Raw genomic sequence first — 22,001 nt, forward strand, 5'->3', positions numbered from 1 at the left:
CAAATCAGATCACAACTCGATGCTACAGGCAGAAACTTAAACTGGAAGCATGCATGGTAAGGACTATTCAACATTGGTCCGACCAATAAATGTTCTGGGTCGCCTCTGGGAATAGTATCAACGTATGCACTGACTTTGTGACTGGGTACATCAGGCAGTGCATAGAGTTTGTTGTTCCTACTGTGACGGTTATAACTTATACAAACCAAAAACTCTGTATAGATGGCAGGATTCACACAAAACTGAAAGCGTGAACCACTGCATTTAATCACAGCAAGGTGACTGGGAACATGGACGTGTACAAACAAACTAGCAATTAGTGCTGATCAATTAGTGCTTTTTAAGGTCGGTTCAGTTTCAGTTTGATTATTTAAAAAATATTTACAGTTTTCTATTTAGGTTTCGATAAAAAAAAAATACATTAAATGCACTATGCATTTAGTGAGTTGAATGCTGTAACAACACAGAATAAAACAATTAACAAAAGTCCCATGATGGTAGTGACTGCCCATTACTGCTTATCACTTAATAACCATAATTTATTCACATTACTCTACTTTAACAAAATATTTCAGTTGTTGTGTATATTACATTTATTTTATTTTATTACTTTATTGTTTAATTCCAAGTCATAATCTCATCTCTTTAGAGCTGCTGCCTACGCTGTTTGACAAAAATCACTATTTTGTAGTTCTTCAAAGAAAATAAGGCATACTTTTATCACTCCTGAATACCAAATATCAATCACTTAGATCATGTATTTTCAAGTTGAGATACTGTACCTTGCGAAGCAAGAGCTGCTCTCTATATCCCCTCACAATTACGCATTCTTCAGTCTCTTCTGTAGCAGGCGTAAAATAACACAGACCGGACAAGCAGATGTGCAATGGATTATGGTCATTGTAGTTTTCTTTTTTAGCAAAATTGACCCACTACTACATTTTTTTTTTTACATGTATATTCTACCCACATTTTACATACATTGCACTTTTTTTCTACAGTACTGTACATAGCAAGAATAAAGTAATGTGATATTTTGATATACATTACATCTAGGTAGATACCGTACAGCCAGGGGCGCCGCCAGGGATTTTGTGCCCCATGAACATTGGGCCCCACATCCACAGGCCACAACCAACCCTGCGCAATTGCTGTAACGACACACCTCCAAAACCAAATCGACCAGTTCAAAGTTTTAAATAACTCAACCTTTGCAGGCTTGCAACTCTCATGTAGTCCAATATTTACTGTACAATATTTACTGACAGTAAGCTGTGAAAATATAACACTGTGCAGACATGCATGCAACAGGGGCAGGGACAACTGACTTAGTATGAATAGCCTGCTAAAAGTTTGCCTGCATTGATTAAATATCAGCTAAAAGGGGAGCAAAATGTAAATACTCATAATTTTCAGTGAAGATATTAAGTTAAAACTTCTTATGGATAGGGGGCAGCATTTTCACGTTTGGATGAAAAGCGTGCCCAGAGTAAACGGCCTGCTACTCAGTCCCAGTTGCTAATATATGCAACTATGTAGATATATATATGCAAAAATATGCTAATTGATAAAAAAACATGTTTTTTAGTTTTTTTTATAGTTCTTTAATAGTTTTGTTTATCAATTAGCATATTTAAATGTACCATATTATTTGTTGTAATATTTGTTCTGTATTTTCTGCAGGATGAAACTGGAATTGCAACCAGCTTTATATGGCTTGTTTTAGAAAGGGTGATATTTGAAAAAAGTTCACTTTTCCATTAACTGAAAGTGAGAGGTTGTAATCTGGATAAAGAGAAAAAGTCCATTTTTGAACAAGGGATGAGGCATTCTTACTGGAGAACCAGTTTGGGTTTAAGTATAACTTTTTTATGACTGATGCTTTTAGTGAAAGGTTTAATGCTTTAATGTTTAATAATTTTAGCTCCCTCCCGAACTCATATTCATTATATAAATGACAACAAAAAAATTGTTTGGCTTGCCATTCCAAATAAAGTGAAATATGTTTGCTCAAATAATTTAAAAGACAAATCATTCGGCGTGGGCAAGGCCGTAAGTAAATAGGTCAACTGGGATATGAGTAAAAAATTACGGCATTTTTCCACAAATAGAGAGATATTTAACTTTCCATGGTAGCAAGATTGTATCTATTTTTGCAAAATTTCTGGAGCTGCCCCTCAGTTCCCGGAGCTGCCCCTCATTTCTGTAACAATGTGTTGTAGTAAGTGCCTTTATTACTTTAAGGATATAAAAACCAAGTATGTCCACTTCACCGTCTGTCACGTTCGTCTTCCTCCTCGTCTGAGGAGGAGTAGTTGGAAGGATCGGAGGACCAATATGCAGTGTGGTAAGTGTTCATCTTGATATTTATTAACACAGAGAACACTTAACGAAACTATACAAAAATAACAAACAACGAACGTGAAGCTAATGAATAATAGTGCTGACACAAAAACACTACACTTAGACAATCACCCACAACCCACAATGACAAAACAGGCTACCTAAATATGGTTCCCAATCAGAGACAACGACAAACACCTGCCTCTGATTGAGAACCATATCAGGCCAAACACAGAAACAGACAAACTAGACATACAACATAGAATGCCCACTCAGATCACACCCTGAACAAACAAAACCTAGAAACATACAAAGCAAACTATGGTCAGGGCGTGACAGTACCCCCCCCCCCCCCCCCCCCAAGGTGCAGACTCCGGCCGCAAAACCTAAACCTATGGGGGAGGGTCTGGGTGGGCATCTATCCGAGGTGGCGGCTCTGGCGCGGGACGTGGACCCCACTCCACCATAGTCATTACCCGCTTTAGTGGCCTCTTAGGAACGGCGACCCTCGCCGCCAATCTTGGACTGGCATCCCTACTAAAGGGCCCCACTGGGCTGAGGGGCAGCTCCGGACTGAGGGGCAGCTCCGGACAGAGGGGCAGCTCCGGACAGAGGGGCAGCTCCGGACAGAGGGGCAGCTCCGGACAGAGGGGCAGCTCCGGACAGAGGGGCAGCTCCGGACAGAGGGGCAGCTCCGGACAGAGGGGCAGCTCCGGACAGAGGGGCAGCTCCGGACTGAGGGGCAGCTCCGGACTGAGGGGCAGCTCCGGACTGAGGGGCAGCTCCGGGAACTGAAGGGCAGCTCCGGAAACTGAGGGGCAGCTCCGGGAACTGAGGGGCAGCTCCGGGAACTGAGGGGCAGCTCCGGGAACTGAGGGGCAGCTCCGGGAACTGAGGGGCAGCTCCGGACTGAGGGGCAGCTCCGGACTGAAGGGCAGCTCCGGACTGAAGGGCAGCTCAGGACTAAGGGGCAGCTCCGGACTGAGGGGCAGCTCCGGACTGAAGGGCAGCTCCTGGCTGACAGACAGCTCTGGCGGCTCCTGGCTGACGGACGGCTCTGGCGGCTCCTAGCTGACGGACGGCTCTGGCGGCTCCTGGCTGACGGACGGCTCTGGCGGCTCCTGACTGACGGACGGCTCTGGCGGCTCCTGGCTGACGGACGGCTCTGGCGGCTCCTGGCTGACGGACGGCTCTGGCGGCTCCTGGCTGACGGACGGCTCTGGCGGCTCCTGACTGACGGACGGCTCTGGCGGCTCCTGGCTGACGGACGGCTCTGGCGGCTCCTGGCTGACGGACGGCTCTGGCGGCTCCTGACTGACGGACGGCTCTGGCGGCTCCTGGCTGACGGGCGGCTCCTGGCTGACGGACGGCTCTGGCGGCTCCTGGCTGACGGACGGCTCTGGCGGCTCCTGACTGACGGACGGCTCAGAGGGCGCTGGACAGACGGGCGGCTCAGGCGGCGCTGGACAGACGGGCGGCTCAGGCGGCGCTGGACAAACAGGCGCACCTGTAGGGAGGATATGGAGAGACAGCCTGGTGCGTGGGGCTGCCACAGGACCCACCAGACTGGGGAGACCTACAGGAGGCCTGGTGTTTGGAGGAGACACCTGAAGGACCGGGCTGTGGGGGAGCACTGGAGCTCTGGTACGCAGCCTTGGCACCACTCCCCCAGGCTGGATAACTACTCAAGCCCGGACCCTCCAGAGTGCAGGCACAGGTTGAACCGGGCTGTAGGTGAGCACTGGAGATCTAGTGCCTACTACGCGCACCTCTACCTTGGGCTCCACTCCCACATTCGCCCGACACGAGCGGAGCGCAGGCATAGGACGGACTGCACCCTCCCAGCGCATTCAAGGCAAACTATGGTCAGGGCGTGACACCGTCAGATCATTTTATTGGTAAACTACATGGTAATGTAAAAGTTATCAAGACGACTAGCTTGATTAAGCCTCTTCCATGTAGAGTATATCTCACTAAGTCTGTATACAGCGGCTCATTATCGTCTCACTTTGCAAGTTGGCAGTTGTCGAATAAAACAAAGGAAAGCCATATCGAACCATTTCGTTCAATTCATTAGATCCGTTTGCCAAATAAAAATTCAGCGTACACATTATAGGCTCGCTTATTAACATTCCTACAATCCCTATAGAGGAAAGGCATTCATTCAGTTCATTAGATCAGAATGTCAGTAAAACGAGAGAAAGAAATGGAAAACAAGAACCATTCTTAATGTTCATTACTTGCACTTTGCCTATTTGGTGTATCATACACTGAGGATACAAAACATGGTGGACACCTGCTCTTTCTATGACATAGACTGACCAGGTGAATCCAGGTGTTAAATCCACTTCAATCAGTGGAGATGAAGGGGAGGACACAGGTTTAATAAGTATTCATAAGCTTTAAGACAATTGAGACATGGATTGTGTACGTGTGCCATTCAGAGGGTGAATGGGCAAAACAAAATATTGAAGTGCTTTTGAACAGGGGGATTGGTAGTAGGTGTCAGGCACACCGGTTTGTTTCAAGAACTGCAAAGCTACTGGGTTTTTCACGCTCAACAGTTTCTCAATCAGCTGTCTATCGGTGTCTCTGACAAGTGTGTTATAACACCCCCATACAGGTGTTAGATCATATCAGATGTGTTATAACACCCCCATATAGGTGTTAGATATCATCAGATGTGTTATAACACCCCAATATAGGTGTTAAAAATACAATACATTACGAATAGTATGTGGGCACTTTCTCATTGAACATCTCATTCCAAAATCATGGGCATTAAATTTGAGTTTGTCCCCCCCTTTGCTGCTATAACAGACTCCAGTCTTCTGGGAAGACTTTCCACTAGATGCTAGAACATTGCTGTAGGGACTTGCTTCCATTCAGCTACAAGAGCATTAGTGAGGTCAGGCAATGATGGTGGGCGATTAGGCCTGGCTCGCAGTCAGTGTTCCATGGGATTGAGGTCAGGGCTCTGTGCAGGCCAGTCAAGTTTATTACACCACAGGAGGTTGGTGGCACCTTAATTGGGGAGAACGGGCTCATGGTAATGACTGGAGCGGAATAGGTGGAACGGTATCAACTACATCAAATACATGGTTTCCAGGTGTTTGATGCCATTCCATGTGCACCGTTCCGGCCATTATTATGAGCTGTTCTCCCCTCAGCAGCCTCCTGTGTTCCACACTAATCTCGACAAACCATTTCTGTATGGACCTCGCTGTTCCTAATGTTTTGTACACTCCGTGTATATGTAAATATACATTCCAGACTCTGATATTGCTGGTTCTGATATTTCTTCATCTATTTTTTGTTTTTTGATATTTTTTGTATTTTTTGGGGTTTATTGCATTGCTAGATATTACTGCATTGTTGGAGTGAGAAACATAAGCAGTTTTCTGCACCTGCACTAACATCTGTTATGCAAATCTGTGTACACAACCAATAAGCTTTGATTTGATTAGATGTTGTTACTGAAATCCACACAAACAACTGGAGAGCATCTGCATGATGTGAAAATTCCCTGACCAAAAGACACACTGGCGTCATAACAGAAGTAATCAGTGCCATCACAGAAAATGTACTATATGATGGTGATGGGAATGATCATGCCCGGACATTTTACATTTTGCAACCCATGTACTTCCCACCTGGGTGGCTAGTGGAAATCTATTAAAAACACCTTCCTTCCCCCTGCTCTGCAATTCCCCGTCGTCACACAGACTGCAGTTATCACCAGGAAAGGTAATTCAATTCCTCAGGTTTAAACGACTTTAATGGCAATTACTAGGCAAAGGTTGAGGACTGTCTGGCTCTCTGTGATATGGGAATGGAGGGAGACAGAACTAGCGAGAAAGAAAGAGTTGTCTGCCAGAGGGTTTTCCATCCCTTTAATCCTACACATGGGGTATCAGTGAGTGTTAAACATCACTCACACACAAGGGTTCATACAGGGCTGACGAACACAACACAAAAACATTGAGCTGGAATGCCACTAAGTAAGACCGTAACTGAGCTATTGGGTTGGACGCAAAATGGCTACGACAAAGCCAGCATTTTACCTTTCTGGGGACTGTAGTGTTTGGAGATTACTGGTAGATTTGAGAGAAAAATGGCCACCCAATACAGACCAGGTGGATTATGAGTGTTGTAGTGTTCTAGGGTCTGACTCTTGGTCTAAATGTTCAACATTGGAGCCTTGAGACACACCATGACTCAAAGGAAGTTTCTCTGTCACGGCCTAAAAGGGATTAAATGTAGCATTTTAGTGGCCATTAAGGAGGCCATCACACTCGTACCCCTAAACCGTTAGCATTTTAAAGAGTGTGCACAAAGTAGCTTTATGATTTAAAGATACTGTTACCTAGATTAACATTTCAGAGGGATTTCTGGTGGATTTTCAGTGGAATCTAAAAGTGTTGTCTGTTTCTCAAGGTTTATTGATGTGTGTGATGAGATGTGGTGGTGGTGAGCAGCTGGTTGTGACTCGATTCAAGTCCCTGCCTTCCAGAAGTGTATTTCACTTTCAGATATAACTTACTGCTGTTCAAACACAGCCATAACTCCTGTGAACTTTGTGCATTATCAACAATTAACCCCATGTGTGTAAGTGGAGGTTTTACACCACCTTCAACGTGACAGTTCCCTTGACCTGTTAATTGAAAACTGACATCCACTATTCTCGGTAAGTGAGATGGGTTGAATGACATACCTCGTATCTTATTATCTGCTTTCATACCGAGGGTAACCTTGAAGGAATATAAGTAGCTACCCACTGGGCACAGACGTCCTTTCAACGTCTAGTTTTGATTTACATTTGGTTGAGTTGCCAACTAATGTGAATTCAACGTGAAATCAACACAAAATGTCACCATGTCATTGAATCACGATTAATCGTAAATTCATAATTTGCTCAAACTGAGCTGTAATTGAAGATTTTTTACACAACAAGAATATTGCAGTTTAGATTTTGTCTGAAGTAACGCTGAGCAAAATCAGGTAAATTGATAAACTTGTCTTGTCATCGCATTGTTGTTTTTAACTGTATAGATTATGTATTTTAATTTTATTTAGTGGATTCTGAGCGTTTTCAGACAATGCAATGAAAAAATTGTGCACTAAAATTCCAAAAAGCTAACTTCAGTTAACTGATTAACTCTAACAGCGCAGCTCTTTCCAGACACTCAATCTCATTCTAACGTAGAAGAGTAGTTAAGTGTTCAATGCATAAAATAGCTCTATATTAAAAAATGTAAAAAATATAAATAAGGAGACATGGAGCGTTAACTTCTCTGTTCTTTTCACTGGACTTCTTCCAACGGTCACTGACCAACATATGAAGAAGAGAGGCGTGTGTCTGCAGCAGTAACACTCAAGAATGGATGGCTCAGAAATAAGAAATCATTATTTTTAACACAATTTAATTATTATACTCAAGTAGGCTGTTACCTTTTTAGAGAATGGCATTACAGAATTTTCAATTCCATATGTGAAAACATTACTATTGGAATAAGTTAACACCACCTTTTCACGTGTGCCTAATACCCCTATTTCACCACCACATGTGAACTTGCAATTTTACATATGAAAGTTAGATATTTGTACATGTGAAGGTTTATTATATGTGAAAATGCAAAGAAAATGTACACTAGAATGGTTTTGCAATTCCACATTTCAAAGTTTTTAACATGCGAAACCGCAACATTTCACATGTGTAACTGCATTTCACATCTGAGGTAAAAACATGTTTTTTTACTCATGTGAAAAGGTGGAGTAAACATATGAACTCTAAACATCTATTTCACATATGACAATTGTGATTTTCACATGTGAAAATGCAAATTTTATGTGTTTTTTTTGTAAGGGAACACATGCAGAAAACTTATAATGAAAGCTTTACAACACTATCATTCATACCTTCTTCTTAGATGGGGCTTCAAAGGTTAGGACATTTTTCATTGTCACAGAAAAAATAAATATTCATGAGTCGAAATGGGAAAGACCTTCAAAATATCTTCCCAAAGGATCTCTCTGTTTCTCTCTTTTTCAAATATTCACACAGGAAGACCTTCACAAGACACAAAAACAGATCCTTCCAAAGCATCCCTTTCCCTCTCTCTTCTTCAAGCACTCAAACAATATGTACAAAGTGTTTGAATTAGCTTTTTTCTGTTTCATAGCACCTGAAGATTGCCCCACAGGACAAGAGAGTCGTGAGATAGGCCAGTTAATAACACTGTAGTATCGGCTGGTTTGATCATTTCGGATGTTTTCAAACTTTGTCCAATATTTTATTGGTGTCTGCAGACAATTTACTGAAGAAAGAGAAACAAAAATAGATGGAGAGGCCAGAAAACTTTAGACATTTTACAAAACTACAAAATATCAGATTTTAGAACAGAATAGAGTCTTTCACACCAATATTTTTCCTGAATTACCCCTTCATAAGCCTGTTATGGCTAGGGTAATATTGGGTGAGACGAACCAGGTTTTAATCCCTGCTAGGGTGTTACTCACTTCTGCCATTCACTACAGTATCTATGACTGATTCTTCCCTATGCCCTATCCACCTCTATTGCCTGGAAGGCATAAGGGAAGATGAATGAACCCTTTTAGCCAGACTCTGCACAAACTCCACCATGCTCCCACATTCTGCACAGCATACACCTACACAATACATCTGTCATATTCAGGGCAGACAGGGTCATGCAGAAAATGTGTGAATGGCTCACCCAGAGCGTTTTGAAAGATGAGGAAATGTTGATGTTTGCGACATTCAGCATTGTGGTGAATGCTTTTACTGAACTCTGAGTATAGTTTGGGAACTTTGACGGTGAACCTTAGGACATGTAGATTTATTCTGTCTAACTTGAATTCATTTGGGCATACTCTGGCCTTGAAGTAGAATGCATCTCATCGAGCCACGAGATGTCAAACAGAAAGGATGCATGCCTTTATGCAAGGTCCTGTGTGTGTGTGTGTGTGTGTGTGTGTGTGTGTGTGTGTGTGTGTGTGTGTGTGTGTGTGTGTGTGTGTGTGTGTGTGTGTGTGTGTGTGTGTGTGTGTGTGTGTGTGTGTGTGTGTGTGTGTGTGTGTGTGTGTGTGTGTATACGTGTGTGTATATGTTTGTGTGTGTGTGTTACCACACGTAGAGTACTTACCTCTCCCTGTTGAATTTAAGCGAGTGCAGGATGGCTGGGCGTCTCTGGCGAAGGTTCCACAGATGTAGCGTGTCGTCTGCACATGCCGTAACCAGCGCCCCCTGAAGGTGAGACAAACAAACAGAACACAGACAGTCAGTACACTTGATTGGGGTCAATTCGAATTGAAGGCATTCAATTCAGGAAGTAAACAGAAATAATAACTAAATTATGGAAAAAATGTTTGTTTTTTAATGACTTCTCAATAAACTGAAAAGTAGACAGTATTTATTTCAAAAACATTTTTCAATTTCTGAATTTTAAATACAAATCACTTCCTGAATGACGTGCCTTCAATTTGACCCCAACCCTGGTACACTGACTCCATCATTACTATGCTGATCACTGCTATGTAAACCCATGCAATGTAAACCGTGAACTAATGAACTCTGATTCTCAAACTGTCTAACAAACTACGATCAATACATACCCCTGAGCAACGGCATATTCCTGCCAAGGAACGGTACTTATAATAACTGCAAATCAGTTTCAAAAGGTGGGAGGAAGACAAAAACCTTATGGAAAAACCACATGAATTTCAAATCTTGTGTGATCTCATGTGATCACATATGATTTAATCACATATGATTTAATGTGAAAACATGTGGCAACTTGTTAAGCAACATGTCACACGTGAAAGAACATGTGATAACACACAACTACACGTGACTGACAACATATGTATCATAATATGATTTTTTGTGAAATTAATGTGCAATAAATGTGACAACATGGGAATGCAACATTTCAACATGTGATAACATGAAACTACACGTTACAACATTTGAGCACATCAGAAAACCCAGGTGTCAAATGTAATTTTGAATATTTTACTTTTAAAGACATAATTGACATTAATAACATTTAAAGAGTCAAGGTCCCCTGGATGTTTCTGTCTAGTTATAGTCAAAATATGGTAAATCTACAAGTATACTTAACAAATATATAAACGCAACATGTAAAGTGTTGGTCCCATGTTTCATTATCTGAAATAAAAGATCCGAGAAATGTTCCCCATGCCAAACAAGATCATTTCTTTCAAATTCTGTGCACAAATTTGTTAGTGGGCATTTCTCCTTTGCCAAGATAATCCATCCACTTGACAGGTGTGGCATATCAAGAAGCTGATTAAACAGCATGATCATTACACAGGTGCACCTTGTGCTGGGGACAATAAAAGGTCACTCTAAAATGTGCAGTTGTCACACAACACAATGCCACAGATGTCTCTTGTTTTGAGGGAGCATGCAATTGGCATGCTGACTGCAGGAATGTCCACCAGAGCTGTTGGCAGATAATTTAATGTTAATTTCTCTACCGTAAGTCGTTTTAGAGAATTTGGAGGTACATCCAACCGGCCTCACAACCACAGACCACGTATAACCACATCAGCCCAGGACTTCCACATCCAGCTTCTTCACCTACAGGATCGTCTGAGACCAGCTACTTGGACAGCTGGTGAAACTGTGGGTTTGCACAACCAAATAATTTCTGCACAAACTGTCAGAACCGTCTTAGGCAAGCTCATCTGTGTGCTCGTCTTCGTCACCAGGGTCTTGACTTGACCGCAGTTCGACGGCGTAACCGTCTTCAGTTGGAAAATGCTCAACTTCGATGGCCACAGGCATGCTGGAGAAGTGTCACAACTTCCGCCGAAGTCGATGTCTCTCCTTGTTCAGGCGGTGTTCGGCGGTTGACGTCACCGGCCTTCTAGCCATCGGCGATCCATTATTCATTTTCCATTTGTTTTGTCTCATTTTCCCACACACCTGGTTCTCATTATCCCTCATTATGTGTTGTGTATTTAACCCTCTGTTTCCCCCATGTCTTTGTGTGGTATTGTTTATCTGTTTTGATGTGGTTAGTCTGGTTGCGCTGGGTTATGTATACCCGTTTTCTATTTCGTGTTCATTGTGCCGTGTGCTTTTGGTTCGCCTGAATAAAAGGCTCCGTGTGCTACCAAATACCTGCTCTCCTGCACCTGACTCCCTTGCATCCACTTACGCATACCTGACAAGAAGTGTGTTCTTCACGGATGAATCCCAGTTTCAACTGTACTGTACAAGGTAGATGGTGTTGTGTGGGCGAGCGGTTTGTTGATGTCAACTTTGTGAACAGAGTGACCTATAGTGGCTGTGGGGTTATGGTACAGTATGGGCAACAAACACAATTGCATTTTATCTATGGCAATTTCAATGCACAGAGAGACATTGACGATATCCTGAGGCCAGGTGTCGTGCCATTCATCCACAGCCATCACCTTATGTTTCAGCATGATAATGCATGGCCCCATGTCGCAAGGATCTGTAACCAATTCCTGGAGGCTGAAAATGTCCGAATTCTTCCATGGCCTGCATACTAACCAGACATGTCATCCATTGAGCATGTTTGGGATGCTCTGGATCAACATGTATGACAGCGTGTTCCAGTTCCCAACAATATCCCACAACTTCGTGCAGCCATTAAAGGAGTGGGACAACATTCCACAGGCCACAATCAGCCTGATCAACTCTATGCGAAGGAGATGTGTTGGGTTGTATGAGGCAGATGGGTTGTATGAGGCAAATGGTGGTCACACCAGATACTGACTGGTTTTCTGATCCCGGCGCCTATTTTTTTTTTTTTAAAGGTATCTGTGAACAAGAGATGCATATCTCTATTCACAGTCATGTGAAATCCATATGTGTCCTTATGAACAATCAATCAATCACAATCAATCAGTAAAATCTTTGAAATTGTTGCATGTTGCCTTTCTATTTTTGTTCAGTGTAGTTACTGTATGTTTATAGATGAATTCAGGTGTTAATGTTAAAGGACAGTATGCTGCTGTACTTAGGACTCAACCTCACAACTCAAGCTCACAACAGATTGGCAATAATACATTTCTGCACTTTGTTAAAGTTCCAGTATAAATAAATACATAAAACAACTTGAAGGTGATATTTCTATAACATTACAGTATGCTGCTACGTATATAATAATATTGTATAATTGTTTACTGTGACCACACTCGGGGCTTAAATGGGATTTGAACTCATAACCTCTTGGTTTCTACCCAATATTTTGAAAATAAGGTACCATCACTGGGCTTTGATAGGTGGTAGCAATGTACTGGTGGGTGTCATTAGCATATTTGGGGGGCGTGGTCAAATATATGTGTACAACTGTTATTGGAAGTGTTGTGGCTGTTTCAGTGTTTGATGGTTATGCTAATGCTTGTAGAGAACCTTTTCTTTGATACTGTCGTTCAGCAAACTTCATAAGAGAATGTGTCAGTAAAGAGCTGAAGTGTGAAGAGGATTTATTGTGCATATTCCAGCAACTTAATGGCAACTTGTTCTCATGAAGTTACTGGAAACTAATTCTCAGTAAGTTCATGTAAAAGTCACAATAACTTAGTTAATGTTGTCTGTTTATAAACATAAAGCTTGTATACTCAGTTCTCCAGCCCTAATATACACTGACTGTACAAAACATTAGGAACACATTCCTAATAGCTGCCCTCAGAACAGCCTCAACTACTCTACAAGGTGTCAAAAGCGTTCCACAGGGATGCTGGCCCATGTTGACTCAAATGCTTCCCGCAGTTGTGTTAAGTTGGCCGAATGTCCTTTGGCTGGTGGACCATTCTTGATACACACAGGACATTTTTGAGTGTTAAAACCCCAGCCGTGTTGCAGTTCTTGACACACTCAAACCAGTGCGCCTGACACCTACTACCAAACCCCGTTCAAAGGCACTTAAATATTGTGTCTTGCCCATTCACCCTCTGAGTAGCACACATACACAATCCATGTCTCAATTGTGTCAAGGCTTAAAAATCCTTTGTTAACCTGTCTCCACCCCTTTATCTACACTGATTGAAGTGGATTTAACAGGTTACATCAATAAGGGATACTAGCTTTCACCTGGTCAGTCTGTCATGGAAAGAGCAAGCGTTCCAAATTATTTGTACCCTCAGTGCATATATAAATATATACACACAGTGCATTCTGAAAGCATTCAGACCCCTTGACTTTATCCTCATTTTGATACGTTACAGCCTTATTCTAAAATTGATTAAGTAATGATTTTCCCCACATCAATCGACACACAATACTCCATGATGACAAAGCGAAAACATTTTTTTTTTTGTAAATGTATTAAACATAAAAAACATAAATACCTTATTTACATTAGTATTCAGAAACTTAACTCAGTACTTTGTTGAAGAACCTTTGGCAGTGATTACAGCCTTGAGTCTTCTTGGGTATAACGCTACAAGCTTGGTACACCTGTATTTGGGGAGTTTATCCCATTTTTCTCTGCAGATCCTCTCGAGCTCTGTCACATGGCATGGGGAGCATCGCTATATATATATATTTATTTATCAGTGTATTAGACACCAAAGCATCAAAATATATTTCATTTTTTAGCTAGTCACCATGCAATTGTAATACTCACTTTCCTAACAGATCTTCAGGTCAGTGAGTGTGATGCATTAGGTACAGTAAGTGTGAATTTCACAATAACCCACTTGTAACTAATTGACAGTAAGCTATTGAAAATTGAACATTAACTTCTCGTGAACCAGGTTCTACTGGAAAATGCACGCTAACCTTTTAACAGTGTCACACATTCTGACAAAGATTGCATAACTAACAAAGTCAAAAGCCTTGCTCAAGCTTGTTCAACATAATGGTAAAAGCACTTAAACTGTATTTCCACTGACAGTTGGAACAAATACAAAATATTTTAGACCATGCTACAAAATATTCTAATGAGCCCACACCAGCACATTTTCCCCACCTACATTTCAAAGTGCGGTAATGATTGCATCTAATGGCTGCGTTTGTTACCAAGTGGGAAGTGGGAATTTACAACTGGGAAAAATCAGCTTGAACAACCCTCCAACTGGTAATGCGTCTATCATCCCTGAGCTTCAACTTCTCCAACATGACATCACCGACTAAGGGAATTAGCTCAATAACTGTATTTTATCGGCAGTTAACTGGAACGACAAAACATTATTTTGAAAAGCAGTCTATTGATATGGTTTTTGAACTCTATACATTTTTGACAAGCATGATAGCTGTACTTTTAGTTTAGGGTTGACACAGCTTGTTGGCCATTAGCCAATTGACGTTTCCCAATCGTTTCAAAGCACGTTAATGCATCCAACAGGTATTTACTACTTCACAACTGGTAAATTCCCACCATGGTTAAGAATGCAGCTTGATATTACACATGTTGGGTAGAAAGAAATGACCATTATACTAGAATAACCACACATGTACCCTAAAAAGGTACCAACTAGAACCATGTGAGTTCCTATTTTACCTCTAAAGGTACCTTATGTGTACTTTTGACTTTGTTGTACACCAAGGGAACAACACTGTACTGTAACCTTACTCTTATTTTTCAGTGTGTGTGGAGATACTGTATGCTCTTGGTAACAAACAAACATCTGGTGGGACTGCTGAGACATTAATACACTCAGACCATAAGGTTGCAAGTTCAAATCCTCAGAGTAATTATGCACACTATCAGATTTGTGCTGGCGGACAACCGCATGGCGGTTGTTTTGGCAGTGTCAGAGGTGGAATTGTATTTGAGCTGTCAAATCCACAAGCGTCTCCTGGCATTATACCAAATAACTATGTAAGTCAGTTAAGAACAAATTCTTATTTACAATGATGGCCTAGGAACAGTGGGTTAACTGCCTTGTTCAGGGGCAGAAGGACAGATTTTTTTACCTTGTCAGCTCAGGGATTCAATCTCGCAACCTTTCAGTTACTGGCCCAACGCTCTAACCACTAGGCTACCTGCCGCCCCAAATAAATACCCGGACTATCTGCATTGACCCTCTTTGCACTAACTCTTTTGACTCATCACATACACTTCTGCAACTGTTTATTATCTATCCTGATGCCTAGTGTGGTGGAAGAATCAGAATTAGCTCGGTAACATAGATAATTAAGATGTGTTATCTGCATAATATGTTTATATGATTGAACTGTTGAACTCTTGTTATTAGAATGTATCCCTTCGGACTCTGGTGTTGGCAGTTGCACTTCCTCCCTCATATGGGCCTCAGTCACCTGGGGCCCAGAGAGGGGAGAGGTCAGGCTTGTCTATCACATGTCCCTGTTGCTATGCAGAATATCAGAAAGAGAAGAGGACAGGAGAGAACATTGTCTTCATATGTGGATATTTATCTTTACCTATTACAAACCATGTGGGGAACCAATTACCTGTCTCCACGATGTCTGTGCGCCAGTCACTCCCTCCTTCGGCCTTGGGGGAGATAAGGTCTGAGACAGGATGTGTGGGATAGTGTCTGGAATAATTGTGTCATCTTTTGTGTTGCACCTTTCCTGGGATAGTGTATCTTAGAGGCTCCCTCCCCTCAGTGTGCTCATCCAGGCGTGTGGTCAAGGACATGGGTTTTACTTGAGATAAGGATATCTGGAGTTGACAATTGATTTATGCTATAGAATGAGTTGGTGTTTCTGTACTGTGAAGTACCAGGGACGGGCAGGGCCGTGTCTTAGGGGCCAAACTCTGTACAATAAGAACAGTCTTCATAGCAAATGCTATCTGGCTGGGGGATACTAATTTCTCATATATCAAATCCTAACCTTGTGATCCATTCCACACATCTGTTGTTTGTCATTTAGACTAAAGGGGTGTATCTTTGCTATAAAAGGTGTTTGTATTCTTTGTCTCAGGGCTCTCAACGAATCATCTAAGTGTGGTTTGTCGAACAACCATCGTTGTTGCAGAGCACTCACATCATTCACTTCTGTCTGTGGTGTGACCTGCTTTCCTTATTAATAAGTGAATGCAAATTTAGTTTAAGCATAACTCTGACTTGTGTGATAAGTTTGTCTCTCTTCATTTGATAACAAAGAAATTAACCACCGTAACTTTACCCTTACCTATATGTACATATCTACCTCAATTACCTCGTACTTCTGCACATCGACTCGGTACTGGTACCCCGTGTGTACTCACTGTGTATTTATTCCTTGTGTTATAATTTTTGCATTTTAGTCTACACCTGTTTTTTTTACTAAGCATGTGACAAACACAATTGTATTTTATTTTATTTACCTGAAGTGGAAATTTCCTTTGGCTTTATGGAGCCTCATTAAGTGAAATCCCATGCAGCCTTGTATACAAGTTCGAACATTGGTTTGTTATATGTAATCTATACCTCAATAAGGCTGATAGAAATCCTCTAACGCGAGTAGGACGATGTGGATTCATGACAATGACTAAACGATTAGCCGCTCACCGATTTGACAGCTCTCACGTCCCTGCTACACTACAGCCATCGGGCATCCGGCATTGCCATCTGCCATCAGCCATTGAGGGAACGCTTCCTCTGAAGTCAATGCAAGCTGCTATACTGTCCATGTTGCGTCATGTCCAATGGCAGCGTCCAAGCTCAAGAATTGTTGACATGCGCTTTCATTCTATTTTGTGAATGGAAATAATGAGAAAAAAAGATTTCAGTTGTTTTTCTGGTGTAGCAAGTACAACGTCACATTAAACTCCAGCTATGCGGGTGTCGGCTATTGCATGTTTATGCTTGATCTGATTGAATCTAGGCCTTAATGTCAAGTGTCCCAAAGCACTGCTACTTTTCAGTTGGTGTAGTCAGATAATCGCACAATTATTGACTTGATCCCGGGTAACTTTTAGTAAAGTGCAGAAATGCATTCTTGCTAATAAATCTGTGGAAATTTCTGTCATGGCCACTGGCCTGGTGGCAAAGCAGCAAATTCAGGTTGCTGTTATTTAAGAGGCTGTCATTTAAAATCTCAGGTGTGGTTGTGTCCCAAGTGTGATAACCAATGAGGAGGTCAATTCCATTTAAGTTCCAGTCAGTTCAGAAAGTAAACCAAATGTTCCGGTATTGAAATTATTAGAATTTGAATTTCTGTGACCTACTTCCTGAATACAATTTGTTGTATATTTATTGAGAAAACAAATACAGTTCAGCTGTAGAAATACATTAAAAGGAGTTTCCACTATTTTCACTGCAACTCAGTAGCTGGTAACTTACCATTAACAAAATACAGGAAACGTTTGTAATAGCTTGTGCAATAGGCGCATCTAAGTGCAATTGAGAGTGAGGATTTTTCATGTGGAAAATCACATGACAACGTGTTTTTCGAACACTTCACATTTGACATTTCACACGCGAAAACGTGTTTTGGAACACTTCAAATGTGAAATTGTGTCGTTGTCTAATGTTGGTTGGGCATATTATTCTGTTTTGATGTTACTCCTGAATCACTATGATGAATACAGTATAACAGTATTTTCTTAAGAATAATTTCTTAACAAAACTGAGATTTACTTTGACGTCCTAAGTGTAGGAATACAGGTGAAATCAGTTAATGACACAGACATGGTGGTGTTGCAGGAAGATTGTAATGCTGTGAACCAAGAGGTTATGAGGTCAAATCCCAGGTAAGGACATGTTGAATAATAAACACTGAATAAATATGCATACACAATGTATTCATGTATGTTAAAGTATGTCAAATATAAATTGAAAACGCTAAATGCGCTGTTGTCACGCCCTGGCCTTATTATTCTTTGTTTTCTTTATTATTTTAGTTAGGTCAGGGTGTGACATGGGGAATGTTTATGTTTTGTTGTTTTGGGTGTTTATTTGGTAAAGGGGTTAATGGGTGTAGTATATGGTTTTGTGTTGAGTGTAGATGTTTAGCATTGTCTATGGTGGTTAGTATTCTAGGGGAGTCTATGGTTACCTGAATGAGTTCCCAATTAGAGACAGCTGATTTCGGTTGTCTCTGATTGGGAGCCTTATTTAGGGTAGCCATAGGCTCTCATTAGGTGTGGGTAATTGTCTATGTAAGAACGTTAGTAGCCTGTATGTTTGTGCACAACGTTTGTAGCTTCACGGTCGTTTTGTTGTTTTGTTATGTTGTATAGAGTTTTTGTGTCGTGTTCATCTTCGTGTTGTGTTTAATAAAGAAGATGGCTTATTTTCCAAAAGCTGCATTTTGGTCCGTCAATCCGCCACACGATCGTGACAGAATTACCCACCATAGGACCAAGCGGCATGGAAGGCGGCAACAGGACCTACCTACAAAGGATTTCTGGAGTTGGGAGGAAATTCTAGACGGGAGAGGACCCTGGTCACAGCCAGGGGAATATCACTGCCCCAAGGCAGAGATAGAGGCAGCACGGCGACACGGGAGGAAGCCCAAGAGACAGCACAAAATTTTTTTTGGAGGGGGGCACTTGGAGCAGTCGGCGAAGTTGAGGGGTGAGTCTGAGTGTGTCGAGGAGTTATTGGACAGATTGGAGGAGAGTGAACGAAGGGGAGATTATGAGACATTCGAAGAGTTGTTGACGAAATTGGAGGAGAGTGAAGAGAGAGAGCTGTTGGTTTGGCAGAGTATGCAATGCATTCTTCCTGAGGAGCGTATTAGCTGTCCGATGCCACCTGTGTCAGTTCCTCGTACTCAGCCTGAAACTCGTGTTAAAGTTCCGGAACATTTGATGCCGGCTATACACACCAGGTCTCCAGTACACCTTCACAACCCGGTGTGTCCTGTTCCTACTTTTTGCACTCATCCTGAGGTGCATGTCCCCAGCCCTGTACCACTAGTTCCGGCACCAAGCACTAGGTCTAAGGTGCGTCTCCAGAGCCCTTTACGCACTGTTCCTGCTCCCCGCCCTAGCTTTGAGGTGCGTGTTTCCAGCCCTTTACCACCAGTGTCTAAACCACGCACCAAGCTTCCTGGGTGTCTCCAGAGCCCTGTTGTTCCTCCACGTACTAGCCCTGTGGTGCGTGTCTCCAGCACATTACCACCAGTGCCTACACCACGCACCAAGCCCTCTGTGTGTTTCCAGAGTCCTGTACGCACTGTTCCTTCTCCCCGTACTCGCCCTGATGTGCGGGTCCTCAGCCCGGTACCACCAGTACCGGTACCACGCACAAGGCCTATAGTACGCCTTGAGAGTCCAGTGTGCCCTGTTGCTGCTCCCCGCATTAGCCCTGAGATGCGTGTCCCCAGTCCGGTACCACCAGTTCCGGCCCCACGCACTAGGCCTAATGTGCGTCCCCAGGGTCCAGTATGCCCTGTTCCTGCTCCCCGCACTAGCCCTGAGATGCGTGTCCCCAGCCCGGTACCACCAGTTCCGGCACCACGCACTAGGCCTAATGTGCGCTCCCAGGGTCCAGTATGCCCTGTTCCTGCTCCCCGCACTAGCCCTGAGATGCGTGTCCCCAGCCCGGTGCCACCAGTCCCGGCACCACGCACCAGGCCTACAGTGCGCCTCAGCCGGCAGGAGTCTGCCGTCTGCACAGCAATGACTGAACTGCCCGTCTCCCCAGCGCCATCTGAGCCATCCGTCTTCCCAGCGCCATCTGAGCCATCCGTCTCCCCAGCGCCATCTGAGCCATCCGTCTGCAATGAGCCTGCAAAGCCGCCCGTCTGCCATGAGCCTGCAAAGCCGCCCGTCTGCCATGAGCCCACTGAGCCGCCAGCCAGACAGGAGCCGCTAGAGCCGCCAGCCAGACAGGAGCCGCTAGAGCCGCCAGCCAGACAGGAGCCGCTAGAGCCGCCAGCCAGACAGGAGCCGCTAGAGCCGCCAGCCAGACAGGAGCCGCTAGAGCCGCCAGCCAGACAGGATCTGCCAGAGCCGCCAACCAGACAGGATCTGCCAGAGCCGCCAACCAGACAGGAGCAGCCAGATCAGTCAGCCAGCATTGAGCAGCCAGATCCGTCAGCTAGCCATGAGCAGCCAGATCCGTCAGCTAGCCATGAGCAGCCAGATCCGTCAGCTAGCCATGAGCAGCCAGATCCGTCAGCTAGCCATGAGCAGCCAGATCCGTCAGCTAGCCATGAGCAGCCAGATCCGTCAGCTAGCCATGAGCAGCCAGATCCGTCAGCTAGCCATGAGCAGCCAGATCCGTCAGCTAGCCATGAGCAGCCAGATCCGTCAGCTAGCCATGAGCAGCCAGATCCGTCAGCTAGCCATGAGCAGCCAGATCCGTCAGCTAGCCATGAGCAGCCAGATCCGTCAGCTAGCCATGAGCAGCCAGATCCGTCAGCTAGCCATGAGCAGCCAGATCCGTCAGCCAGCCATGAGCAGCCAGATCCGTCAGCCAGCCATGAGCAGCCAGATCCGTCAGCCAGCCATGAGCAGCCAGATCAGTTAGCCAGCCATGAGCAGCCAGATCCGTTAGCCAGCCATGAGCAGCCAGATCTGTCAGCCAGCCATGGGCCGTCCCTCAGTCCGGAGCTGCAGTCCCTCATTCCGGAGCTGCAGTCCCTCAGTCCGGAGCTGCCATTCCTCAGTCCGGAGCTGCCATTCCTCAGTCCGGAGCTGCCCCTTACCCCGGTGCTGCCCCTTACCCTGGTGCTGCCCCTTACCCTGGTGATGCCCCTTACCCTGGTGCTGCCCCTTACCCTGGTACTGCCCCTTATCCTGGTACTGCCCCTGACCCTGGTACTGCCCCTTACCCTGGTACTGGTCCTTAGTCCGGAGCTGTCCCTTAGTCCGGAACTCCCCCTTAATGCAATGGGGTTAATGTGGAGGGGGGTCGTTTGGAGGAAGCTTAGGAGGTGGTTAGGTACTGTGGTGACGTGGGGACTACGACCAGAGCCGGAGCCGCCACCGTGGAGGGGAGCCCACCCAGACCCTCCCCTAGACTGTGTATGGTGCGCCCGGAGTTCGCGCCTCAAGGGGGGGGTTATGTCACGCCCTGGCCTTATTATTCTTTGTTTTCTTTATTATTTTAGTTAGGTCAGGGTGTGACATGGGGAATGTTTATGTTTTGTTGTTTTGGGTGTTTATTTGGTAAAGGGGTTAATGGGTGTAGTATATGGTTTTGTGTTGAGTGTAGATGTTTAGCATTGTCTATGGTGGTTAGTATTCTAGGGGAGTCTATGGTTACCTGAATGAGTTCCCAATTAGAGACAGCTGATTTCGGTTGTCTCTGATTGGGAGCCTTATTTAGGGTAGCCATAGGCTCTCATTAGGTGTGGGTAATTGTCTATGTAAGAACGTTAGTAGCCTGTATGTTTGTGCACAACGTTTGTAGCTTCACGGTCGTTTTGTTGTTTTGTTATGTTGTATAGAGTTTTTGTGTCGTGTTCATCTTCGTGTTGTGTTTAATAAAGAAGATGGCTTATTTTCCAAAAGCTGCATTTTGGTCCGTCAATCCGCCACACGATCGTGACAGCTGTGTATGTACAGTTGATTAGTAGATTACATACAGTAGATTACATGCACTTTAGCCAAATACATTTAAACTCCGTTTTTCACAATTCCTGACATTTAATCCCCTGTTTTAGGGGTTTAACATTCCCTGTCTTAGGTCAGTTAGGATCACCACTTTATTTTAAGAATGTGAAATGTCAGAATAATAGTAGAAAGAATGATTTATTTCAGCTTTTATTTCTTTCATCACATTCCCAGGTG

General features: G+C 43.7%; 1 protein-coding gene across 16 annotated transcripts in view; it reads right to left on the reverse strand.

Moving 5' to 3' along the window:
• The window catches only part of stxbp5l (syntaxin binding protein 5L), a 241,215-nt gene that overhangs the window by 101,903 nt on the left and 117,311 nt on the right, over positions 1–22,001 (reverse strand). For all 16 annotated transcript variants that reach the window (XM_055870514.1, XM_055870513.1, XM_055870527.1 and 13 more), the window contains exon 4: positions 9,507–9,607. In XM_055870514.1, the coding sequence (XP_055726489.1) occupies positions 9,507–9,607 (101 nt within the window). The remainder of the gene's footprint in view (positions 1–9,506; positions 9,608–22,001) is intronic.

Source organism: Salvelinus fontinalis, chromosome 19, assembly GCF_029448725.1.
Source record: "Salvelinus fontinalis isolate EN_2023a chromosome 19, ASM2944872v1, whole genome shotgun sequence".
In the NCBI taxonomy this organism is placed as follows: Eukaryota; Metazoa; Chordata; class Actinopteri; order Salmoniformes; family Salmonidae; genus Salvelinus; species Salvelinus fontinalis.